This window comes from Mytilus edulis, chromosome 1, assembly GCF_963676685.1.
Source record: "Mytilus edulis chromosome 1, xbMytEdul2.2, whole genome shotgun sequence".
Taxonomy (NCBI): Eukaryota; Metazoa; Mollusca; class Bivalvia; order Mytilida; family Mytilidae; genus Mytilus; species Mytilus edulis.
In genome coordinates, this window is record NC_092344.1 from 8,357,037 (window position 1) to 8,381,277 (window position 24,241).

Below are 24,241 nucleotides of genomic sequence, written 5' to 3' on the forward strand. Positions count from 1 at the left end.
TTGGATTTGCATTTTGTAGCTACTCACATGAATTTAGAGATACAGTAAATATTTGGAAGAGTTATTTTAGGTTTTTGTATAAATATCTCTTGTAAAGCAGGGTCATGGCATGTCAAATAACTAATATACATATATTTATATGACATGCAATTTTTTCCCGGCAAAATACAAGTTAGTGGCTCTCATTAATATTGTTCTTATATTACAAACGACGATTAGAAAATGTCAAACCATATTTACAAATTATATTTACATATTGCATAGACCATTTGTTTCTTCAGTGACATACAATAAAATGTTTCAGTATGCTTCAAATTAAATATTCGTTACTAACAGTAGGCATATCAGTTGACTATAAGTCATATCTGTTGACTGTTTGTTCGTATATGTATTCATCCAAATGCAATTAGTTGAAATAAAAAAAAAATTTGGCAGACGCAGTCTTATATGATTATATCTAATTTTAAAAGATAGATTATTTTAAAGAAAACTATCATTTCCGTAACCAAAAGGATAACAGAAGTTTGTCAGATATCACGAATGTTGTTGTAAATCTGATTCGAGATAACCGTTGACAGGAATTGATAGACGAACTGTTACAAATTGTGATGGAATAAATGGCACAACCCGTTCCATGACAAAAATTCTGGTTACGGATCTTTTGAGTAATGCATACATTAATATCGTGAGGATTTATCGCCGCCGTTTCGCTGATTCAGCATCTCTCTGTGCCATCTCCTCTGCTCGTTTCTTTGTTATCTCTTTAATTTTAAGTACCAGTTCACTAAAAAAAAGATTTTGAAAATGCCTCATATGTGTAGTAATAGCTGTATTATCTTTAGATTTCTGAATTTTTTCTAAGCGTTATGAGAAGATTTCTAAATTGATTTGGCGAATGATAAAAATGATTACATTTTGTAGTGTAAAATCACATTTAAGACAACCAAGAGAGGAAAACACTGATACCGTTATATCAATCCATACAGAAATATTGAACCACATATTTCTTAAAAATCAAAGTTATGCTTCAGATTTTGAATAAAATATTATATTAAATTTGGTCGTCCTCTTTTTATAATACCGTACTTTTTGAATTATGCATGACGGAAGTGCACATATCCGAGCTAAAAATATTGGAAAAAGATCAATCTAAGCTTCGAAAATGCGATGCTAGAACGTGTAGGAGAAGATGCAAGCCTTGAAAGTTTTCTTGTTTCTTCCGAAAACAATCAGTATATTACATTTAATTTCCCAATTTCCATCTCAAAATGTACTTACCTGAAGTCTATATCACCGTCGCCATCGATATCTATGTATTTGATTAAGTGGTCTACTTGTTCTGATGATAATGGTATACCTTCATCCTAAAATTCAAATAATTCAATTTTTACACACGGCTCTTCATTAGAAGATTTATTCATTTACTCATGGTACGAGAGTCACAAGCGGGCTTGTTGTAATAACAGTTGGACAAAAAGTCTACAAGCATTTGAAGAAGAAACCTGAACGAGACACATTATTGCCATGAGTGGCGTTCAAAAGGAGTACATATATATTTATAAAAGGGAAGATTACACTTGAAGTAATATTTTACGTTTTTTAAGGGTGCTATATTAAAATTTTGATTGTGTGATTGAATTTGTGTAAAATTTCTGGTGTAATTTCCCTTCTTCATTGTTTTGTATATTAAAATAACACATTATAAATTTTGTGCGTCTAAAACTTTTTCAAATATGTTATAAACTTAAAAGTTCTTACCCGGATTCCTTGTCTAAACTCATCATAATCTACACTATTACTGCCGTCTTCATCAAACCTACTGAACAGCTCAGTCACTGTCATATTACATTCCTCCAAGTATTCTTTCAAACATAACAAAGCTTCTTGTCCCATGTCACCGAAGCCAACCATCCTCCTCTTTCCATAGGAATCAGTATATCCATGTATTATATCCAACTCTGGGAAAGGTTCTTTAAGCTCTGCTAGTCTTTCTTGAGATTTTCCTGTTAGCATTACATCCTGAAAAAAAGTTGAATTAACGTGTCGGAAGTTTTTATCGATTATCCGAAATCATATTTAAACGTGAGAAGGAGGAAAAATACATATATTGTTTAGCACTATAGATTGAAATAAACAATTAATTTCCCCATAGGAGACAATGGTAGTCTTTTTCGAGATACAGACTTTAGAAAGTTGATTTTTTTAACGAAACCTTGCTAAAATCAAAGAAAAGTTATTAGGACAGTATTTTTTGGTCCAAAAAATATAGGCTCGCGTTGCTTTTCTTAGCGTATTTTGTACTTATCTCCCATGCCTATCAATTTTGCCCTTAAGAATACGTGTCTTGTCCTAGCGTTGAAAAGCCTTTAGGGCTACGGAATAATTTTATTTTGCCTATTGTATAAAGCAGAGTGCACGAAGTCTCTAATAATAAAAAATAACGGGCGCACATATCGACCAGTCAGGATTAGCCATACTCTTAATTCTGAATACCATGTTATGCTCATAAAATGGCTGCGCCCATAAAATCTAATGGTGTATTGTAACCTATAACTTTAGATGGTTTAGGGAAACAGGAACAAATATATTCACATTACGGTATCTAGTTTCCAGTTAAAAAGGGTGTAATAATAAAGAGGCGAAAGATTCTAATGGAACTTTAAAACTAACTTATATTCTAAAATGTATTAATTAGTACAATTTTATTTTCTACTCACTGATAAATCTAAACATTCTAGTTTAAAGGTGGAAGGATCTAGAGTCAACAGGAGATCTACAGCTGTTTCTACTGCGCTATCAGGAATATTGTTCTTACCAATCTAAATAAAACAGGAATTCATTAGTTACGTATTATAGTGAATTGAATTTTACATTTACGTTAGATTAAATTCGTGTGTAAAAAGTATTACGGAACTCGAAGCTAAATTAAAAAAGAAGGAAGACCTTTAAAACTGAACCAACTGAACAAATGGAAATCATCTGTCATGATTCCGACTTGGAAAGTCATTTCCCGAAGAAATTGGAAATAAAGGCAACATAAGTATACCACTGTTCAATAGTCAGTAGATAAACAAAATTTTATAGCTAGCTTCATCTCCAACTTAAATGACAGTTGTTTATGGATCTGTTATATTGAAATTAATTTTTGTGAGCAACAGCGGCCAAAGTTGTGTACATCACAGACATACAACACAACTGACTTAAAATAAATCAAAGAAACATACATACAAATAAATCTCACGACAATAAAAACGGATTGTTTAGTTACAGTGACTTGACTGTACGTTTTTGCTCACCAACTATTGTAACTCATTCAAAATTCTGACCAAATTGCAATTTGTTTAATAAAACAAAACTGTTCAACTGGTCAGAATTTTGAACAAACCGTTGAGTAAAAATGTTTAATTGCACGATGATAAAATAATCTCAATGCTCTTCAACTTTGTACTTTATTTGGCTTTTTTTTTTTTTTTTTTTTTTTTTAACTTTTTTGGATTCGAGCGTTACTGATGAGTCTTTTGTAGACGAAACGCGCGTCGGCATATATACAAAATTTAGTCCTGGCATCTATGATGAGTTTAAATAAAACATACTTACAATCCTATAAGACTTTATCTCCACTTTAATGTTCATAAGAATCAGAAATCATTTGAATTAAAATATTATATATTCAGTAAAATTTGTGTGAAATAACAATACGTTTTACATAAGTTTCCATGGGGAGATAACCTAAAATAAATATTTTTTTTGAATGAAAATTGTTGAAAGAAAAAATGATTATCTCTCCATGGAAACTTCCTACAAACATATTGTAATTTCACACATATTTTACTGAATATGAAATGTTTTATTTCACATAATTTCTGATTCTTATTAATATAGAAGAATTTTAGAAAGAAAAACTATGTGAAAGCCTAGTTTGGACATTTTTAAAGCAATTCAAAATAACAACATTTCACCTTCAGCAAGGTAATGACTATAAAATATTTATACAAACTGTTAGACTGATTTTGTCACAACAACATCAAAGTGGAATTAAAGTCATGTAGGATTGTAAGTATGTTTTGTTATATCACCTTGCCTTTCGTGACTTGGCCGTGGTTAACTACAGCAGTTTGTTCAAATTCCTGACCGGTTGAACAGTTTGGTTTTATAAAACAAATTGCAATTTGGTTAGAATTTTGAATAAGTTGCAATATGTGGAGAGCAACACTAACAGTCAAGTCACAGTAATATTACATAAAACATAATACCGCAAAAGTTTATAATTTCCTAATAAAAGTACATTTTAAGTATAATATAAATACAAGGGTAATTGAAATGGAAGCAACACTATAAAACCTCTTGTGTTTTAATCGAACGCCCAACGACAAAAGCCAAAACCTCGATGTACAAATACCGAGTCAAGTCAAGAGTAATACGACTAAAAGGATTTTCATATGAAAATGCTCTTTCAATTAGTTTAATTGTGGTACAAGTGAGAGGTTTAGCGCTATAAAACCAGGTTCAATCCACCATTTTCTACATTTGAAAATGCCTGTACCAAGTCAGGAATATGACAGTTCTTGTCCATTCGTTTTTGATGTGTTTTGTCGTTTGATTTTGCCATGTGATTATGGACTTTCCGATTGGATTTTCCTCTGAGTTCAGTATTTTTGTGATTTTACTTTTTAATTGAGGTCTTGAGCTTGCGTGACAGCAAATGCTAGTATCCCTTTGTAAATTTGTGTTCATCTTTGTAATTTTGCTAAAAATTGAATCACAAAAATACTGAACTTCGAGGAAAAGTCAAAACGGAATGTCCCTTTTCAAATGGCAAAATCAAAAGCTCAAACACATCAAACCAATGGATAACAACTGTCATATTCCTGCATTGTTACAGGCATTTTTTAATGTAGAAAAGGGTCGATTGAACCTGGTTTTATAGCTAACTAAACCTTTCACTTATATGACAGTCGCATCAAATTCTATTATATTGACAACTATGCGTGAACAAAACAAACATAAATAATAAGTAAAAATGTCAATAATACAGCAGTCAACATTGTGTCAAAATCTTAATCACTAAAAAAACATACAAACATGTAACAGGAAGCACAACATAGTAAGTTTCTTCTGTTATTTTCAATAACATTGGACTTATTTTAAACAAATTTAATGTGCGTATTGCTGTGGGTTTTTATTCCACATTGGCTATACATAAAGAAGCAGGATTAGGATCTCACAAAACATGTTTAACCTAGCCGCATGTCTGCATAATTCAGGAACTTCCGGTCTTTGTTAGTCTTGTATGTTGGTGGTTTTTTTTTGTTCAACTATATGCTTCGAAGTTTAGTGCAAAGTCCTTTATTTCTGATATAGTATATGTTTTAAGGGGTCAGATAAAGGAATCTTTAATAGATTATATTTCGTTTTCCAAACCAAAATTGTTTTTCAACATCGTGTAAACATTCGACCAATTAAAAAAGAGCATTGGAGTGTTGGTAAAATGGTAAAATGAAATAGGAAAGAATATAAGACGCTATTTCGTTTTTCAACCGAGAATCGACGCATTCTATATTATACCATGTACTCGGTCTCCCTACACTTGGACTTGCCATTGTATTTTGGATTGAATTTGATCATCGGTTAACTACTTAAGTGTCTTATCTATATATATTTTGATGTGAAGGTTTTACTTTGAAGCCAAAATTCTTTACTCTATAAATTTGTAATAAAGAAATATAAGTATACGATACTTGCTCGGAATTGCTTAGTTGAACTTTCAATTATGTTCAATAACTCTTTAAAAAAAAAAGACTCTCAGGATTGCCTACACGTAAAAAAGTTGACAAAATTTACTAAGAATGGCTTTGTTTTCCATCCAGGATGTTTCATAACGACAATTTTACAGCAGATAAAACAACAAGTGTAACTGTGAACTACTGCTCACTGATGATACCCCCGCCGCAGGTGGATAATGTCAATAGTGTAAAAATATGTTAGTGTTCGGTAAACAGGAAGTTGTCAAGTGATGAATCTGAAAACGCATCACACGGTAAAGCTGACTTGTATAAACCCTGAAACCAAATTTCAGAAATCCTGGCATTGTAGTTTCTGAGAACATGCGACGACAATATTCATGGGACGGACAGACTGACGGACTGACGGACGGAGAGACAGAGGTAAAAAAGGATACCCCCTTTTTCAAAGCGGGGCAAAAAGTGGTATAAAAACCAAGAATACAAAATTGCGTGTACACCAAGTGGAAGTAAATGAAGAAAAGGGTATTCTTTGAACAAAATTCCACATCGCAAAGAGTTTTGAAGAAAACTTGAGGTTTTTTTTTGCCATATTATTTACTATGTTCAATCGTTGTCTAAATGTTTGGAAACAGTTGAAATGAGAATCATTTGTAGAAGACACCTAACTCGTCAGGCCTTCAAAGTTTCAAACAATTTAGATTCTTGAGGAGAAAAGTTTTAAAGACATACTAAAGCCCTCTCCTGCGCCCTTGTTTTTCATTCGATTGATACCAAAAGAGTATTTTTTTTATATGTATCCTATATTCATACAAAACTCTTTTACAGGTTCAAGGAGAAAAAAATATAAAAGGTAGTTTTCAAAATATTCATCGGGAATTATGAGCAAAATTTATTGCCATGATTGCTCCGTTATCAAAATTAAATGAAGATAGACCAAAATTTAATAATCATTTATGAAGTGCGAAGACTTTGACTTACTCTACAAGGAAGAAATTTTTTCATAATTAGACATTCAGATTACATCCAGTGGTCGTGCTCATCATTTGGTCCTAAAAATACGTAGAGTTCCATTAATTGAAATGCAAATTACTAAATTGAACAAATGATCTCCTTGAATCGATTTCTAACGCAAAATGTATACGTAAAGACGGACGGTCATTAAATATTTACCTAAGAGCGCTTTCGACTACTCGCAAATACAAACTGTTTAACATTGATTAAAACACATGTTTCTAGTAGTTCAATACAGGACATAACATGGATTTCGCCGCTGCTTCTTTTAAAGTGAGAATGGCAGATTTGTATGTTTTTTCGTGTCTGAAACATTAAAACATCCTTTTAGATGCATTTAAACAAACCATAATTTAATTAGAAGTTCATAAAGTAGAGGTTTAAGAAATCTTTTTTGTCTTGTATTGACATATAGTTGTGGCAATGGTTATCTGCATGTTTGTAGTTCAAGACAGCTTTTTTTTACTTTTGTCTTTTTTATAATTTGTGTTCGCTATAATCAAATGTAGTCAAGTTCTATTGATGTTCATGTCTTACCTTTAAAACCTCTAAAGCGTCGTTGCTTTTAAGACCTTTCATTACTTTTCCAAATCCTTCCGGACCTATTCTGCAACATGATATGTCTAATTCTATTAAATATTTATTATTGGCAAGAACATCACCGAAAGCTGCTCCTCCATCGTCATCGTATCCATTCCAAGAGGCGTTTACTATCTTTAAATGGTCATTTTCCTGTGATATATAAAACTTGGATTGTTTAATATTTTGCTATTTTAATATATGTTTTAATAAACGAATTACATTTTTGGTAACATTTATACATGAATCAATAAACCAATTTTCTAAATTTGGTATATCTGCTAGGATTAGGAGAACATAGATGTCACACTTAATTCTAAGGTAAATATGCGAAGCACTATAAAGCAACGACCAATCTGAAATCATTTTGAAAAAATCCTACTGATGTATTAAAAAAAGATATCGTAATCAGTGTCCACAACACTTTTTTCTTGTATCACATTCATCAAGTTTATCGCGAGACCATAATACATAAGTACATAAAACATTTATTATTATCAATCTCATAAGACACACAATAAGATCTATTACCGTCAACATCATTGCTAATGCAACATCGTTTATAACGTTCATTTTGATTACATAACGTCACCAATTTTCAAGGCAAAAATTCATTGAGGCTATGAAAATGAACGCACAACCGCAGATCTAGAGGTCGTATTACAGATTTTTTATGCATGATTGACGTTGTTTTCCCTCAGTTTCTTTAGACTGGTGATAACCATATTTTGTTTTCTGCTCCGATGGCATCAATTCGTGATTGGTTGTCCCAAATTCCCGTTTATTGACTCCGCTAACGTGTCGCCAGTAAACTTAACTTGCGATCATCAAATTCCCAATTGATGCCTTCACAGCTTAAAGTACAATATAGTTATCTTCTAATTCATTAACAATATATTTTAAGCACTTGCTGTACTCGTGTCCAATTTTAGAATTAAAATATCCATAGCAATAGCTGTTTTGGAAGTTAAAATGCTTAATTAAATTCTTGGAAAGATGACAGATGTAGTGTGATGAACTACATATATTACAATGCATACCACTCATCATGAGGGTAATTGTTGGTCATTGTATAGTCTCAAGTAAGCCAGGCATCTCCTGTTACTCATATAAAAAAATGTCTATTGTTAAATGACATCATACACATCTTTCTTTTCATTGGTTCGGCATGTTCAAATCTTACCTTCAATCCATTAGCTATCTTTTTAGCACCGATAATTCTGAACTGGTTCCAGCTCAAATCTAATTCCTCCAATGACGCATTTTCAGCTAAAAGTAATAAAAAAAAATCATCAAATACACTACATGTGTGCCCGTTGTTAAAAACACAATCGAATTATTTGATAACTAATCAATCCTACATGAAACAAAAATACAAGTGTGTCATGCTAAACATAACCCTGCGCAGTACTCAGTATCGAAGCACAAGAAGTAGATGTTTATGATCAATCAAATATTCAAACAATTGCAAAACATGAAGTAAATTTCAGAAAGATCCAAAACTTGTTCACATTTTACGTCAAGCTGAAAGTGGCTGAATATGAAGACATTTTGTTGTCAGAAATTTCTGTGATAAAAGTCTAATACAAATATTTGTAAGAAGAATAAGGTGATTACAATTTTGATTCGATTTCTAAACTAGGAGTATAGTAATTCTTATGTACTCCATGGAAAATGATCTGATAATATTTTAATATACATTAAATGAATTACTAATCATTAACTAAGCAGGGCGGCCATTTAAGTTGTAAGAAACAAAACATTAGTTGGAACCAAATCAGATCAGTACCTCAAACGTTTTTTTAAGACAGCACGTGTATAAGTAAATTGGCACGAGTAATTATATGATAATTGAAGATGGATGAAAAGGGTTTACTAAGGGTTGAATATCAATAATGTGGTCATTTTTATAAATTTGCTGTTTACCAAACTTTGAATTTTTCGAAAAACTAAGGATTTTCTTATTCCATGCATAGATTACCTTAGCCGTATTTGGCACAACTTTTTGGAATTTTTTATCCTCAATGCTCTTCAACTTTGTACTTGTTTGGCTTTATAAATATTTTGATATGAGCGTCACTGATGAGTCTCATGTAGACGAAACGCGCGTCTGACGTACTAAATTATAATTCTGGTACCTTTGATAACTAGTTACACCACTGGGTCGATGCCACTGCTGGTGGACGTTTCGTCCCCGAGGGTATCACCAGCCCAGTAGTCAACACTTTCGGTGATGACATGAATATATCAATAATGTGGTCATTTTTATAAATTTCCTGTTTACCAAACTTTGAATTTTTCGAAAAACTAAGGATTTTCTTATCCCAGGCATAGATTACCTTAGCCGTATTTGGCACAACTTTTTGGAATTTTGGATCCTCAATGCTCTTCAACTTTGTACTTGTTTGGCTTTATAAATATTTTGATATGAGCGTCACTGATGAGTCTTATGTAGACGAAACGCGCATCTGGCGTACTAAATTATAATCCTGGTACCTTTGATAACTATTAACAATTATAATTTTACAAAGTAGGTGCTACCGAAAAACTTTGTTTTATGCAGTATATAATCATATGCATAACATATTACGAATAATTAGTTACATATTACTAAGAAATACAAACCTATCATGTGTTCAAATGAGTTTCCTGATAAATCTCCAAACAAATTGTGGCTAAGGTTTAAATAATGCAGGGCCATGTGTTCCTGTAAAATTCAAATAAAAGCAACTTTTAAAGAATCAAGAACACGCAAACGCGTATTTCGCTCAAGTTAAAAAAAAACTATATAGCAATGTTTATTGTATGTTTTCTGAAATTAATATTCAAAATCTGATTATGTATTTGCAGTTTGAGGCTAAACATTACACCTCTGAATTTACCGGAAATATATGTAGTAATAAAACATAACAGATATTGTTCGTCATTGTTAATTTTTATTTAGTAATACAGAGATGTGGCATGATAAGCAATGATGCATCTAGCATCTAAAACGGGTTGTCATACATATACCATCTAGAACAGAATATCATGAAAACTTGAACGTCTACAAATGCACACGACGTTACATAGTCTTCAAAAAGGACAAATAAATAAAGGCAACAGTAGTATACCGCTGTTCAAACTCATAAATCCATGGACAAAAAACAAAATCGGGGTAACAAACTAAAACTGAGGGAAACGCATAAATATAAGAGAACAACGACACAACACTACAATGTAACACACACAGAAACGGACCAAGCATTACACAAAATCCCACGAGAATAACAAATATAACATCAAAACCAAATACAAAAATTTGGGATAGACAAGTACCGTGACACGTCTTATCGCAATGTCAATTTACACTCCAAAATAAGAGAAAACAAACGACGCAACGTTAAATTGTAACACACACAGAGAAACGAACTATAATATAACAATGGCCATATTCCTGACTTGGTACAGGACATTTTTAAACGAAAAAATGGTGGGTAGAACCTGGTTTTGCGGCATGCCAAACCTCGCACTTTAATGGCAATGTTAAATATAACATTGAAATGACAACATAATATTACAGGACTACAATACAAATAAATAGGTGAACGTATTAAACGAGGAAACACATGATTAATGAATAACAAAAAGCATCAGGTTTAAAATTCAATACGCCAAAAACGCGCCTCGTTCACACAAGACTCACTAGTGACGCCCAGATATAAAAGATCGAAAGCGAAAAAAAGTACAAAGTTGTACAGCACTGAAGATCAAAAGTTGAAAAAGGTTGTGTCAAATACGGCTATGTTTTTATGCTTGGGATAAGAACATCCTTATTATTTAGAACAGTTAATGCTATTGCAAACAGTAAATTTTATCAAATGAATATAACAGATATACATAATGAAACTGAAGTATTAACTCATTACATAAAACAAACACGAATACATAATGCACAAAGACCAATACAGAGTAGACACACCCGACTCAGTCCAGGCCTCAACGCAGTAAATTATGAAAATGACGTCACATACGATGGTGAAAAGGCATTAAAAAGTTACGTCACATTTGAATATATGAAATTTCTGAAACAGCAGAAAAATGACGTCACACATGAAAAACTATATCTCAAAAGTAAGATAGAATTAGGATTGATTAAAGATTATAATAGAACTAAATACTGATATTACATTTTAACACAATGCATATTGCAATACTTATTAATAGCAATTAACTATAATATATATATGTCCAGTTTGAATCCAACTTCAAACGTAAATTATCGTACAGATTACGTTGACCAAAATTAAATCTAATAAATGACGGCGGTGATTAATTTTTCTTTCCATAAAACATAAATATAATAGAAAGGACGTCAACACATTTGACAAAATCCGATGAGAATTACAAATATAACATTAAACATTTAAACTAAATACATGAATTTGGGATAGACAAGTACCGTAACACGTCTTATAGTAATGCGAATTCACACTCAGCAAAACAGTCACAATCGGGAATAAGTCACGTTTGGTAATAAAAAGATTAGACGACATAATGACAAACCACAATCTACCATGTAGTAAAAATGAACTTAGCTAGTTTGGTTAAAGACACATCGTATGGATCCACCAATTCGTGATGGTGTCCATAAAATTTACGGAGTGTCAATTTTAATCTGTCCTCCTCATAACTTTGTTAGAGAAGTTTCTGCGTAAGGAGCACACTCCTGTATATGAAGTCCGTATAGTGTGAACAAGCACGTGAAATAAACTCATCATAGATACCAGGATTAACATTTTATATTTACGCAAGACGCGCGTTTCGTCTATAAAATATTCAATATTGAAAAGTAAACTGTGAAAGGTTCAAATAATAAACATGTGTGAACAAATAACTGATGAGACGACACAATGTCATTACATATACACAACAAATGTTTAACCACGGGGTAATTGGCTTGAAACAAGAATATGAAATGGTAAGAACCAATATTCTTCCTAGTAAAATTAATGTATATCTCACATTATACTGAAAAGTATAATACTATTTTTCCAAAGAGCTTGACATTTGATTTTCTGATTGCAACATTTTTCATGTGAACCAATAAATGTTTACCTCAATTTTTTTTGTAAGGAAAGGTGCATCGAGGTCTGTAAAGCCATTTCCTGAAGAAGAATCCAGGATGCATAGATAAATAAACATTTATAAAAACAAACCCTTGATGATATAATTCAAGAACAGAACAAAACATATAGTGTATCATATATTGTATATTATACATCGTATATGACAATCGATAAAAGTATATACTAAATAATACTCTGAAAATATTGTTCTATTACCATACAAGCTTAGTATAATTTTCGAGACACATACATTAAATGTCATTCAACGGATACAATTAGTTTACCGATGTTCATATATCATGAATCCATTGTGAATTCACAAATCAAGTTAAAAAAAATTAATTAGGGAATCGCATTATTTCAAAATGTAGCGAGACCGGCTGCATTCATAAAGGAGGTGTCTCTTTCCATGCATGCACCACATGTCATCTGAATTTAAATCTTCTAAAATTTTCCAGTCGGGGAATTACAAATCAGACGACTATTCTGATATCTAGATATATAATACCACAAAACTATGTTGACAATGAGATTGGCCACAGACTCGTCGATTAGGATCGTTAAACTTATACTGTGTCAATTTATGTCGGTCTTCCTTATTTCTATGTTTAAATAGTTTTTGTGTCGGGGTTTCAAAAGTAAAATGAAATTTTTAGTTTAATTGTTCTTCAAGTGAAGTGGCAGCAAAAAAACAGAATTTTGCTGTTCTAAAACCAATTTAACTTTAGCTGTTATAAAAACTTATTAACTGGAATATTATTAATCAAAAAAGTGATAATGATTATAGCATTTATAGCATTCACCTATTATACATGTAGGTTTCTCAGAGACAGTCTTGCAAACACAAACCACTAAATGTTGGATTTTTTTCTTGTAAAAGAAAGACAACTCTAATGTTAAAAAATATTCCATCAAGTATACGTTGTTTTTCATACTAGAACGGCGCAATATGAGTTTATTCCATTGCCCCCTATATTAGAGGTGAAACTGGTAGTCTTGAATTAAGCAAGGCTAACAGAAATTAAACTTTTACAAAAAAAGTTTTCTTTACAGTCTAGCGGACAGTTGATTTTATTGCTTTATAAATAAATGTGTAAATAATGACCTCATCATGGCGGCAAAGAGAGATAACCTTTGATCAATTTACGACTATCGAAAACTGTCTCTTACTGCAGGTTAGTTATGTGTATGGAATACTTATTATAGAGAATTAAGAAACTTTAACATTAGCTGTCATGAAACAACTTTTTTAAACTTTGGGTCATCAATGCTCTTCAACTTTGATTTGTATGTCTTCCTAACTGTTTTGATCTGAGCATCACTGATGAGTCTTTTGTAGACGAAACGCGCGTCTTGCATACTAAAAATTATAAGACGGGTACCTTTGATAACTAATTATACTTCATCGGTAGAAAACGATTAAGGTTAAAATAATATTCTTCAAGAAAGTGATTTTTGAACACAGTTGAATATAGAATATATAATATAAGGTTTCAAAGTAAAAACACTGGGCAAATGTTGACTAGCTTACACATTGTTGAGTTGGTAAAAACAAATGACAGGCCAATAAGCAAACATGGTTTGACGTGTGCAGGATATATAAAATTGATTCCATTTTTATAATAGACTACAACATGATCATTACCTCCTATGTTTAGTTCTCTGAGAAACTTGTTGTCGTGTAACATCATACCAATAGATTTAGCACCAAACGATTTCAAATTATTCTCTGAAATATCCTAAAGAAAGAAAATTGAACAATATTTTTAACACTACTCAACTATCATCTATTTGTTTTAGATATATGTAAGTCATCAACTTATCATTTTCAGAGGATAATTGTTAATGCACACTTAAGAGTTAAAAACAATTGTTAGGTGTGTTTGTTTGATTATCTGCTTATTTGTTTTTGTTTGTGTAGTGTTTTTTTTTTTACTTTCTCTTAAAGCTCTTGAATAGTAAACATTCTTCAGCTTTCCTTGCGTTTGACTCGAGCATTTCACGTGAATGCTAATCCGAAAAGGCAAAAAAAAAACAATCTCGATTCAGTGTTTTCTGCACATCAGGTTTAATTGCATAACAGTTTATGTTTTAAAAAAATTGGCTTAAACTAAACGTTCTAGATTGTTAATTTTTGGTTATTATCATTCGAAACTTATGTTGTGTACTATTATTTGTCTGTTTATCTTTTTCATTTTAAGCCATGGCGTTGTCATTTTAATTTCGATCTATGAGTCCCTCTGACATCGTTTGCCCCTCTTTTATGTTGATAAAGTTGTCTCAAAAAGGTTACGTTCACAATTGCTAATCAGATTGCGTTTCATTTTCATCGAAAGATATATATGATCAAAGAATCACGTTTTGCATCCTTTTTATAATAATATATTGTATATACAGATTTATTTGATAAAAGCTAAGTAATATTGCTGCTTGAAACAACTACCTGGATTTTGAATATCATTTATCTGTTTCAAGACCTGATATTAAAAATGTAAATTAATTTGATCAGTTTCTGATTGTATTGTGTGTTTTATTAGATGACATACCAATGATGTAATAGTACAGTTTTCTGACATCATAACTTGTAGATAAAGCATCCCAGATTCACCTATATTATTGCCTTTTAAGTTCAATTTAGTTAAGGTCGTGTTTACCTGAAAGCAAAACAAAAATGTGTTAGTCGCCAGACGGTCGACTACTGCAGAAAATAGTTCAGTGATGATATTTTTTTTTTAAAAAAGGCCACAAGAAAATATGTTCACTCATTTGATGTTCTGTCAAAAACCTTTAATGCTGAATGAAATTCGGATATTTAATTGTAATATATATATGGAAGGACTTACTTTTTTGTCAATTTTGTTAAGGAAGGAGAGAAAGGACAGAAGAAGAAGGTAGAAGGAAGCGGTTTACTGGTAACATCAACTGATTGGCAAATTTTGGTGGATCTGAAGCAGAAGTTACAATTCCCGCCACATTGAGAGCAATTGGTATTGTTGGAGGGGAAAGAAGTAAGCTAATTGCTAACTTGTGTAAAGAGGCAGAGACAGCATCGATGTGGTTATGGAGAAAAAGGTCAGAACAGTGGAAGCAGTAAGTGTAGAGGCAGGGATGGATAGCCATGTGGTTTCGGGCTGGGACTTGATCACCCCAGTCGGCGCACCTCTGGAGGTTGTAGTGGACAGCGACGAAACAGCAGAGGAAGGAGGATTCACCTGAAGACGGAACCACGCATCTTTCCAACATGATGTATTAAGGTAAGGGAATTGAAACTCGAAGAGTAATACATGGAATAATCCAGAACGTATAGCTATGGATGTAAACGGATTTAGATGTGCTGATATACAGGGAGTTTAGTAACAATAAAACTGTGATCACGGGTTCTCAACTTTGTTGTGGTCTTTCTAAGAAGAAAAAAATACAAAACATGTGATTGATCTTATAACATGTAGGTGTAATTAATGTAGAATCCAAGACAGTTGATTTTTTAAATAGCAAGCTAATACTCAAGTACCAAATCATTTAGTATCTTTGGCATACATTGACAGTTTATATAATTCCAACAATACTCAAATAAAAGCCAGCTGACACTTTCATTGCCAGGCATTGAAACATTTCTTAATTTTCGTCAGATTAATTGTTTTATTCCCTGTAATTCTTATTATACCCCACGCAACGGAGTTGCGGAGGGTATAATGTTTTTGACCCGTCCGTCCGTCAGTCAGTCCGTCCGTCCGTCAGTCCTGTTTCTTGTCATCGCAACTCCTCTCAAACCACACAACAGAATTTCACGAAACCTTTTCAGATAATAAGGACATACTATGTAGTTGTGCATATCGACGGGAAATTGCGATTCAATTTTTTTTCTAGGAGTTACGCCCCTATGAGCTTATTTACTTTAATGTACTACTTCAACAGTTTTTCATCGCAACTCCTCTCAAACCACACAACAGAATTTCACGAAACCTTTTCAGATAATAAGGACATACTATGTAGTTGTGCATATCGACGGGAAATTGCGATTTTTTTTTCTTTCTAGGAGTTAAGCCCCTTTGAACTTATTTACTTCAATGTACTACTGTAACAGTTTGTCATCGCAACTCCTCTGAAACTACATAACAGAATTTCATGAAACCTTTTCAGATAATAATGACATACTATGTAGATGTGCATATCGACAGGAAATCACGATTCAATTTTTTTTCTAGGAGTTACACCTCTTTGAACTTATTTGCTTTAAGGTACTACTTCAACAGTTTGTCATCTCAACTTCTCTGAAACCACACAACAGAATTTCATGAAACTTTGTAGATAATAAGGACATACTATGTAGATGTGCATATCAACAGGAAATTACGATTCAATTTTTTTTCTAGGAGTTATGCCCCTTTGAACTTATTTACTTCAATGTACTTCTGCAACAGTTTGTCCTCTCAACTCCTCTGAAAGCACACAACAGAATTTCATGAAATTTTGTAGATAATAAGGACATACTATGTAGATGTGTATATTGACAGGAAATTATTATTCAGTTTTTTTTCTTATACAATTTTTTTTCTTATACTTATTTAATTTCTCCAATGACCATGTGGGGACGTGGGGTATGTGAGCAAAATTTCCAGGAGATGATTAATAATGGAAATATTTCCAAATGATGTCTGTGAAGTCATGTTAAAGCATTACTCAAAAGTAAAATAACAAAAATACCCAACTCCAAGTTAAATTTAAAACGGTAAGTCCTTTATAAAATGACAAAATCAAAAGCTCAAACACCTCTAGGGAATGGCAACTGTCATATGTATGACTAGTACAGGCATGTCCGTGAACCCTAACCTGTTACAAGACCTTGCATAGTTCCACCACGGTACAAACTTCACATAAAGTGGAACTGATATATATTTTTGTGACATATATAGATAAATAAAACTTACCACCATTGCCATAGCAACAGCCATCGTTCCTTTACTATCTAGACCATAGTGTTTCAGATCAAGTGTTGTGTCCTTATCACTGTCCATTTTTCTGGTTATTTTTGATGATGGAACTACATCGAATTTTCTACATGCTTTTTCATATGTTTTTGAACCCGTATTGTCATAATCTGGGTATTTAACTAAAAAAGAATTTAATTTGAAGTTATGGTATATCTATCTTTATATTCACGATTTAATCAAAATTGTCTAGAAGAAAGTTATTGTTAATAGGTAAATCAGCCATCTTAAAAAGAACACAAAGTATTCGCCAAATGATTTAACATCCATTTGTTATTTTGATTTATCAGCAATTCTTACGACTATAATTTGTCATGATATGTTGATTAGAGGCGTATGGTATCAGAATTTGTTTTTAAATCAGAGTTTTTCTTATAGAATTATAAGCAAAATTACGAACTTTTATAATTAATTGTTTTCAGAGAGTGTTTGGTTACGACGAATTTTAACATGAAATATTATCTTTAGAAATATCTTAAAATCAAATAAAGGTAAAATGTCAATTTAGTCCTTCCTTTTAATAATATTTGTGTGAAGCTCTTAATTCAAAATACTTGTACTGACGTTAAAGCAAAATATAGCTCTTTGAGTATTTGCTTTATAATCGGAAGGATAAAGCAGTCTTAAAATCTTAAGTGTTTCTTATGTAATTTTATATTTATAATGTTTAGTAGTTGTAAAAGCCTGCGACCTTTCATAAAAAAAACTTTAGAGAAATAATACTCGCGAGTCATGAACATTTAAGTATAACAAACGATTAATTCAAATCGGATCTTAAACTTGATTGCATCTAGTTTTGCTAGATCATACTAGCTATAAAATTGACACCCGAAGCGTAGAACAATTTCATACAAACCAAACATCATAAATTTTATTTTGATAAGGTGTATACTAGGTTTATCAATATTTGATTGTTTTTGGCGTTAGTAAGTATCAATAACCTTTAATACACAGAGAATAAATAAACTATATGGATCTTATAAAATCACTGTTGGTCGATTTGCCGTAATCACTCTTAATCCTACCTCTTTAAACGAAATAGTAACTTATTATGTTTAAGATTATAGATAATTTTATATATTCCAGAGTGTAATGGCACAATGGACTTTCACTGTGAATGGCAATTGCATGTTTGTCGCTTGTTAAAGACAAACTAGTGGATAAATATATCAATTGAGTATTCCTTATCTTTTAAATCCTTTTATCCTCATTAAAAAAAAAAAGAAGACGTGGTATGAGTGCCAATGAGATATACTCTCCATCCAATTTCATTTTTTGATGTTAACCGATAGGAATATTTAGGTCTATTTTCAAATCATTTTTTCTAAATACCCTCATAACTTGATAATATATATTTTACCAGAGAGATCCAGTAATGTCTCTTGGTCATCTTCTATCGGCTTCTTCTCGTCAGAATCAGAATCGTCAGATAAATCTAGATCTACATCTTGTGTGGTTGTGGTAGGTCGACTCTGAAATGTAACAGTTAGGAATAAAAAAAAGGACATTTCATGTTTGAAGACCGTAGTCATACGCAATTTTTTTTTACATCGAAAACCATTCTTCATTCACCTGACTCAGTGGACTATTCCCCTTCCTTACATGTATCTGTAATTCAGAAACATTTGATATGAATATCATTTTCGTCAAAGCTGTGAGTGTATGAACAGAAACAAACTGAAGACTAAAAATAAGACTTTTACAATAATTCGAGTTTACATGGAGTTTCCACGTTACATTGCTTATATTTGTTTTTATTTTTTTATAAATATGAGGATTCGTGATGATTTACTCAAATTTGAGATCAGTCCCCGAGATTAAAAAATAATTGAAATAGCGTAGTTTAGTATGGCGCTCATTATCACTGAACTAGTATATATATTTGTTATGGAGCCAACTGAAGGACGCCTCCGGGTGCGGGAATTTCTCGCTGCATTGAAGACCTGTTGGTGACCTTCTGCTGTTGTCTGTTCTATGGTCGGGTTATTGACTCTTTGTCACATTCCCCATTTCCATCCTCAATTTTATTGAAATCATTGGTACTCTCAAAATTGAATACAACCGGAATGTTAGTCCGAGATTACTTTGACGTCCAACGGCTGTTTTGCCAGACATGCTGGGGCCGTGGGACTTGTTACTTGACGTCCATTTGAAAATAAAAGTAATTAGATTTGCTATTTCAAGCAATAGCGGAGGGTGTCACCCCGTACTAGACATTGTCACGGTAGTAGCAATCATTTTGAGTGTACCAAAATCAAAAATCTGCACATGGGGATTGTCATTTATATCAATGTATGTCAAGTCATCTCCGAGAACTAAGCTGGCCAAAAAGTGTGGAAGAAGAATTCGTAGAATAACAATATGTCCGCCCTTTTTCAAAGGGGTGACATAAAAATGTCTGAATCGTTGGGTCACTGTGAATAAAATTGAGAATAGAAATGGGGAATGTGCCAAAGAGACAACAACCCGACCATAGAAAAAAAACAACAGCAGAAGGTCACCAACAGGTCTTCAATGTAGCGAGAAATTCCCGCACCCGGAGGCGTCCTTGAACTGGCCCCTAAACAAATATATACTAGTTCAGTGATAATGAACGCCATACTAATTTCCAAATTGTACACAAGAAACTAAAATTAAAATATTACAAGACTAACAATGGCCAGAGGCTCCTGACTTGGGACAGGCGCAAAAATGCGGCGGAGTTAAACATGTTTGTGAGATCTCAACCCTCCCCCTATACCTCTAGCCAATGTAGAAAAGTAAACGCATAACAATACGCACATTAAAATTCAGTCCAAGAGAAGTCCGAGTCTGATGTCAGAAGATGTAACCAAAGAAAATAAACAAAATGACAATAATACATAAATAACAACAGACTACTAGCAGTTAACTGACATGCCAGCTCCAGACTTCAATTAAACTGACTGAAAGATTATGATTTCATCATATGAACATCAGGCACAATCCTTCCCGTTAGGGGTTTAGTATCATACCATCATAACATATATGAAAAGAACATAACCCGTGTCATGCCAACAACTGGTTTTTGAATAAGTGTGTTTAGTTCCGATGCAAAGACCCTATAAGTGGATCAAACTTATAACAAAACTGTCAAATATGAGAAAATTAAACTAGCATAACCATAATGGATATTGACAGCAAAATTTATTTTATTGTCACAATCTAATAACTACCCAAAACATTTCATCGAACGCGGTTTTGATCTCATGAATATTATTGACGGCTAGCCTCATGAATATTAACGCCGGCTAGATCCACACTAGTGAAAATAAAGGGTGGCATGTAGATGAAACATACATAAATGAAAAAATAAATGAAAAATGAACAAATTAATACCTGCTTTATATAATTCCAAGGCCGTAAGTCGGTACAAGAAGCGACGAAGCAGAGCATCTATTTTGGACGGGCAAATATCCATATTTTGATATGGGACAAGCTCTGAAGTCCCACGGCCCCAGCTTGTCTGTCAAAACAGCCGTTGGACATCAAAGTAATCTCTGACTACCGGAATTGTAATTTATTGGAATTGTAGAAATAGATTGATCACCAGGGATAAACGAAAATTTCTCAACTAATTGAATTTTTATATATTGGAATTGTTTCCCAAACATTTTATAAAAAATATTCAAATGTCAACAAACCAATTTTATTTTGTATCCACTGTAACAGTTGAGATGGGCGTTTCTATTTTAATATTAAGACTATATGCAACGAAAACAGCATCTAGGTTTGGCCTTGTCTTATGGAATAATGATTTACAGAAAATATGCAGACACGAAGTGTGCAATCGAGAATGTTTATGCTAACTCTTAATGATGATCTGTTAATGTTAAAAAAATATATAATAAATCTTACTTTCATCGGCCTCCTACTATTCCCCATTTGAAATATGAAGTGTCGTGATAAACTCCCTTTTTGACATCATGAATGGTTGTGATCAACTTTAAAAACATTTCCAGTTCAATAAAATAAACGTGATTAATTTAAATGGAAAACTAAATAAATAATGACATTTATACTAAGGTGGTTAAATCGGAAGACCAAAGAATTTCAACACATAAAGTTTCCGAAAACGCTTAGGCAAAAAGATGGTTTCCATGCAGGGGAAAAACACTTATGTTTTTATTATCATAATAAAAATTAATAAGACGAAATACGGCGAGACAAAATTAAGGAGATGGGTTATATATCATAAAAAGTCGTTTATAACTTAATGAAATGGATTTACAGATAAACTCATCATAGAGGTTTTCTAGCGATTAATGCCAAACAGAATACAAAAATCTGCTTTTCGTTTTGTTGTCAAAGAAAATCCCTTTTGAGTAGAGAAAATTCAGTATAAACCGAAAAACGAAGAATAAACTGAGTTTCTTTGATTTTTTCTATCCAAATAACTAATTAATACAAAGGGTTACTTTTGTCGATCGGTCAATGGTTAATAAACAATAAAGGTGAGGTATTTTACACAGGACATTCGATTATTATTTTTTCTGCGAAATTTGGTTCAATATAAAAATAAGATATGCTATGATTGCCAATGAGACATGTCTCAAACAGAAATCAAATGACGTCAAATTTAACAAATACAGTTCACCACATGACCTTCAGCAATGAACACAATCCTTACTGCATAGTGAGCTATAAAAGTCCCAAAGATGAAAAATGTAAAAAAATTAAAACGAGAAAACATTTGCCCTGATTTGGGTACAAAAAAATAAATGAAAACAATTATGATAAACCGACAAACGACCACTGGATTACAGGCTCCTGACTTAGAGACAGAAACATATTTTCTGGCATCAAACCATCGCCTAGTCTAACTAAGACAGTGGTGTAACAGTACGTGTATATGCTGAAATCTTGCTCAAAGCTAATACCAACCAATATACATATCACGTATGTACAAGACTCAAAATATCAGTACACATAAAGGCAACAGTAGTATACCGCTGTTCGGTTGAGAAAAAAAAACAAATCCGGGTTACAAAGTAAAACTGAGGGAAACACATCAAATATAAGAGGAGAACTACGACACAATAGAAAAACAACACTAAAATGCAACACCCACAGAAACAAACTATAATATAACAATGTCCATTTTCTTGACTTGGTACATTTTAAGAGATTTCTGTTATAACAGTATATTTCGTGTATGTCATGGGGCTACCGCAAAAGCAAAACAATAGCGTACGTTGGTTTTCGCCTATGCAATGATATTTCCCAAGTTCGGTTATCTGTAACAATCAGAATTCACAGTACATGATAGAAACACTAGACTAGTACTACTACTTCGAAAATCAATCCTTTCTTCCATCCGATTTATTACCTTCGCTTATAAGAATTGCTAAAACAATTAGTCTACCAGACTGCACACTAATTAAAATGAAACAAAGAGGAGGACTCTATATATTTATGACAACGAGTAAAACATATTCTTTAAAGAGAGTACTATTATAACACCTGAGAAATGACTTGAAAGTTTGTTTTTCCAAATTTTCAGTAAAAACATGAAACTATTTGTACTTCTTATTTTTTAACCAATGTTCTTACCTTGAACGGTTTTGTTGTCGATATACTTCCCGGCATTGGAAATCTATTTGATTGCGCCATAATCTTATTAATCCAAACGTAAAAATTAAGTTGTGTTTTCAGTGAATAAAGTTTTATCCATTAAATTTCTATTCATTTTAACAATTTCAGATACAAATAAAATATCTCAACAAATATACGTAGGAAAAAGGTTTTTATCTTCTAATTGTTAATTGAGTATATAGCCAAGATACATGTCAACATTTGATCTGGATAAATAAACAAATCAGAACTGTTTAAACTTTCTATTGCACATAACCACCCTTTGTTACATAGAAATAAACCCACTTGACCAATAAAGTTCAATCGTATAAAACAAATACAAAAGGAAACTTACCAGAGTTTTTAAAGTAAAAGATTCGAGAAAGTTTTGCATTATAATGCGGTTATATCTTTAATCCTTTATGCTACCATTTTTCATTGCAGGATTAGAGTAAAGCCGATTCTGTGCAGGTCGGTGGGTTTTAGTGTTAAATGTATTATTGTGGAATTTATTTTGATTCAATTGAAAAATAGTCTCCCGTGTCATTGAATACATCAGAGGAACGAGGCAGGTCATTTATAATAATCATGTATCATTTTATAACGCTATAAATGAAACCAACTTTAAACACATATTTCAACTTTCTAACAAAGTTACTTTATGACGAAATCAAATATTTTCTCATAACGCATAATTCTAAAGTTTGGAAACGATATTGATATTTGTTATCCCAAATTAAGCCCAAAACATTAATTATAATCTAATATGATCCTTGTTTTAAGATTGAATTTTGAATTGTAACGTGACCAGTGATGCAGATAAGACCTTTATGTTGAAGACGTCTTTAAGATTCACATCAGTTAATCAATTTCAAAGGAAGTTAAATGTCCTCTTTTAAATCGGTAAATTATTTGCAATTGCATGTAACCTATCATGTTATTTAATTTTTAATGCGGATTTTCAAACATTAAATGTCGCAGATCACGTCGCTAATAGGATCATTATGTGAATAATAACCATGAAACGAACTCCTTAGATGCTTGACATTACTTTATTGACAATGATAACTTATTGTTGTTTGTTAAAATCTATAGGGAAATAATTCCCACAGAAAAAAAAAAGATTTAATATATATATCGCGCAATAAACACCCATCCCATAACGACATAAGGGTTCATGATTTTACACTGTGGCTCTGGACCATTGGACGGAGCGCTC

The 24,241-nt window shown here is 32.3% G+C and overlaps 1 protein-coding gene across 3 annotated transcripts; it reads right to left on the reverse strand.

Moving 5' to 3' along the window:
- Positions 1-231: 231 nt before the first annotated feature.
- On the reverse strand, positions 232-23,774 carry LOC139523103 (leucine-rich repeat-containing protein 74A-like). Of its 3 annotated transcripts, none has more exons than XM_071316882.1 (13): positions 23,378-23,774; positions 18,791-18,902; positions 17,371-17,552; positions 14,989-15,096; positions 14,088-14,181; positions 12,432-12,481; positions 9,960-10,041; positions 8,518-8,603; positions 7,293-7,487; positions 2,718-2,819; positions 1,759-2,019; positions 1,279-1,364; positions 232-784 (listed from the first exon to the last, which is right to left on the reverse strand). In XM_071316882.1, the coding sequence occupies exons 1-13, from the start codon at positions 23,414-23,416 to the stop codon at positions 694-696; spliced, it is 1,488 nt and encodes a 495-aa protein (XP_071172983.1). In that variant the 5' UTR covers positions 23,417-23,774; the 3' UTR covers positions 232-693. The 3 variants fall into 3 exon arrangements, with proteins under 3 accessions (XP_071172983.1, XP_071172972.1, XP_071172992.1); XM_071316871.1 differs by lacking the exon at positions 23,378-23,774 and adding an exon at positions 23,002-23,361; XM_071316891.1 differs by lacking the exon at positions 23,378-23,774 and adding an exon at positions 21,307-21,378.
- Between the last annotated feature and the right edge of the window lie 467 nt (positions 23,775-24,241).

Bases quoted from the DNA above. Each gene is read 5' to 3' on its own strand.
- LOC139523103 (XM_071316871.1), bottom strand. From the start codon at position 23,061: ATGGCGCAATCAAATAGATTTCCAATGCCGGGAAGTATATCGACAACA. The intron at 8,604-9,959 runs GTTTGTATTTCT...TATTACTTTTAG, and splicing joins CTCATTTGAACACATGATAG to CTGAAAATGCGTCATTGGAG. The intron at 2,820-7,292 runs GTAAGACATGAA...TGTTTTATTTAG, and splicing joins ACGCTTTAGAGGTTTTAAAG to ATTGGTAAGAACAATATTCC.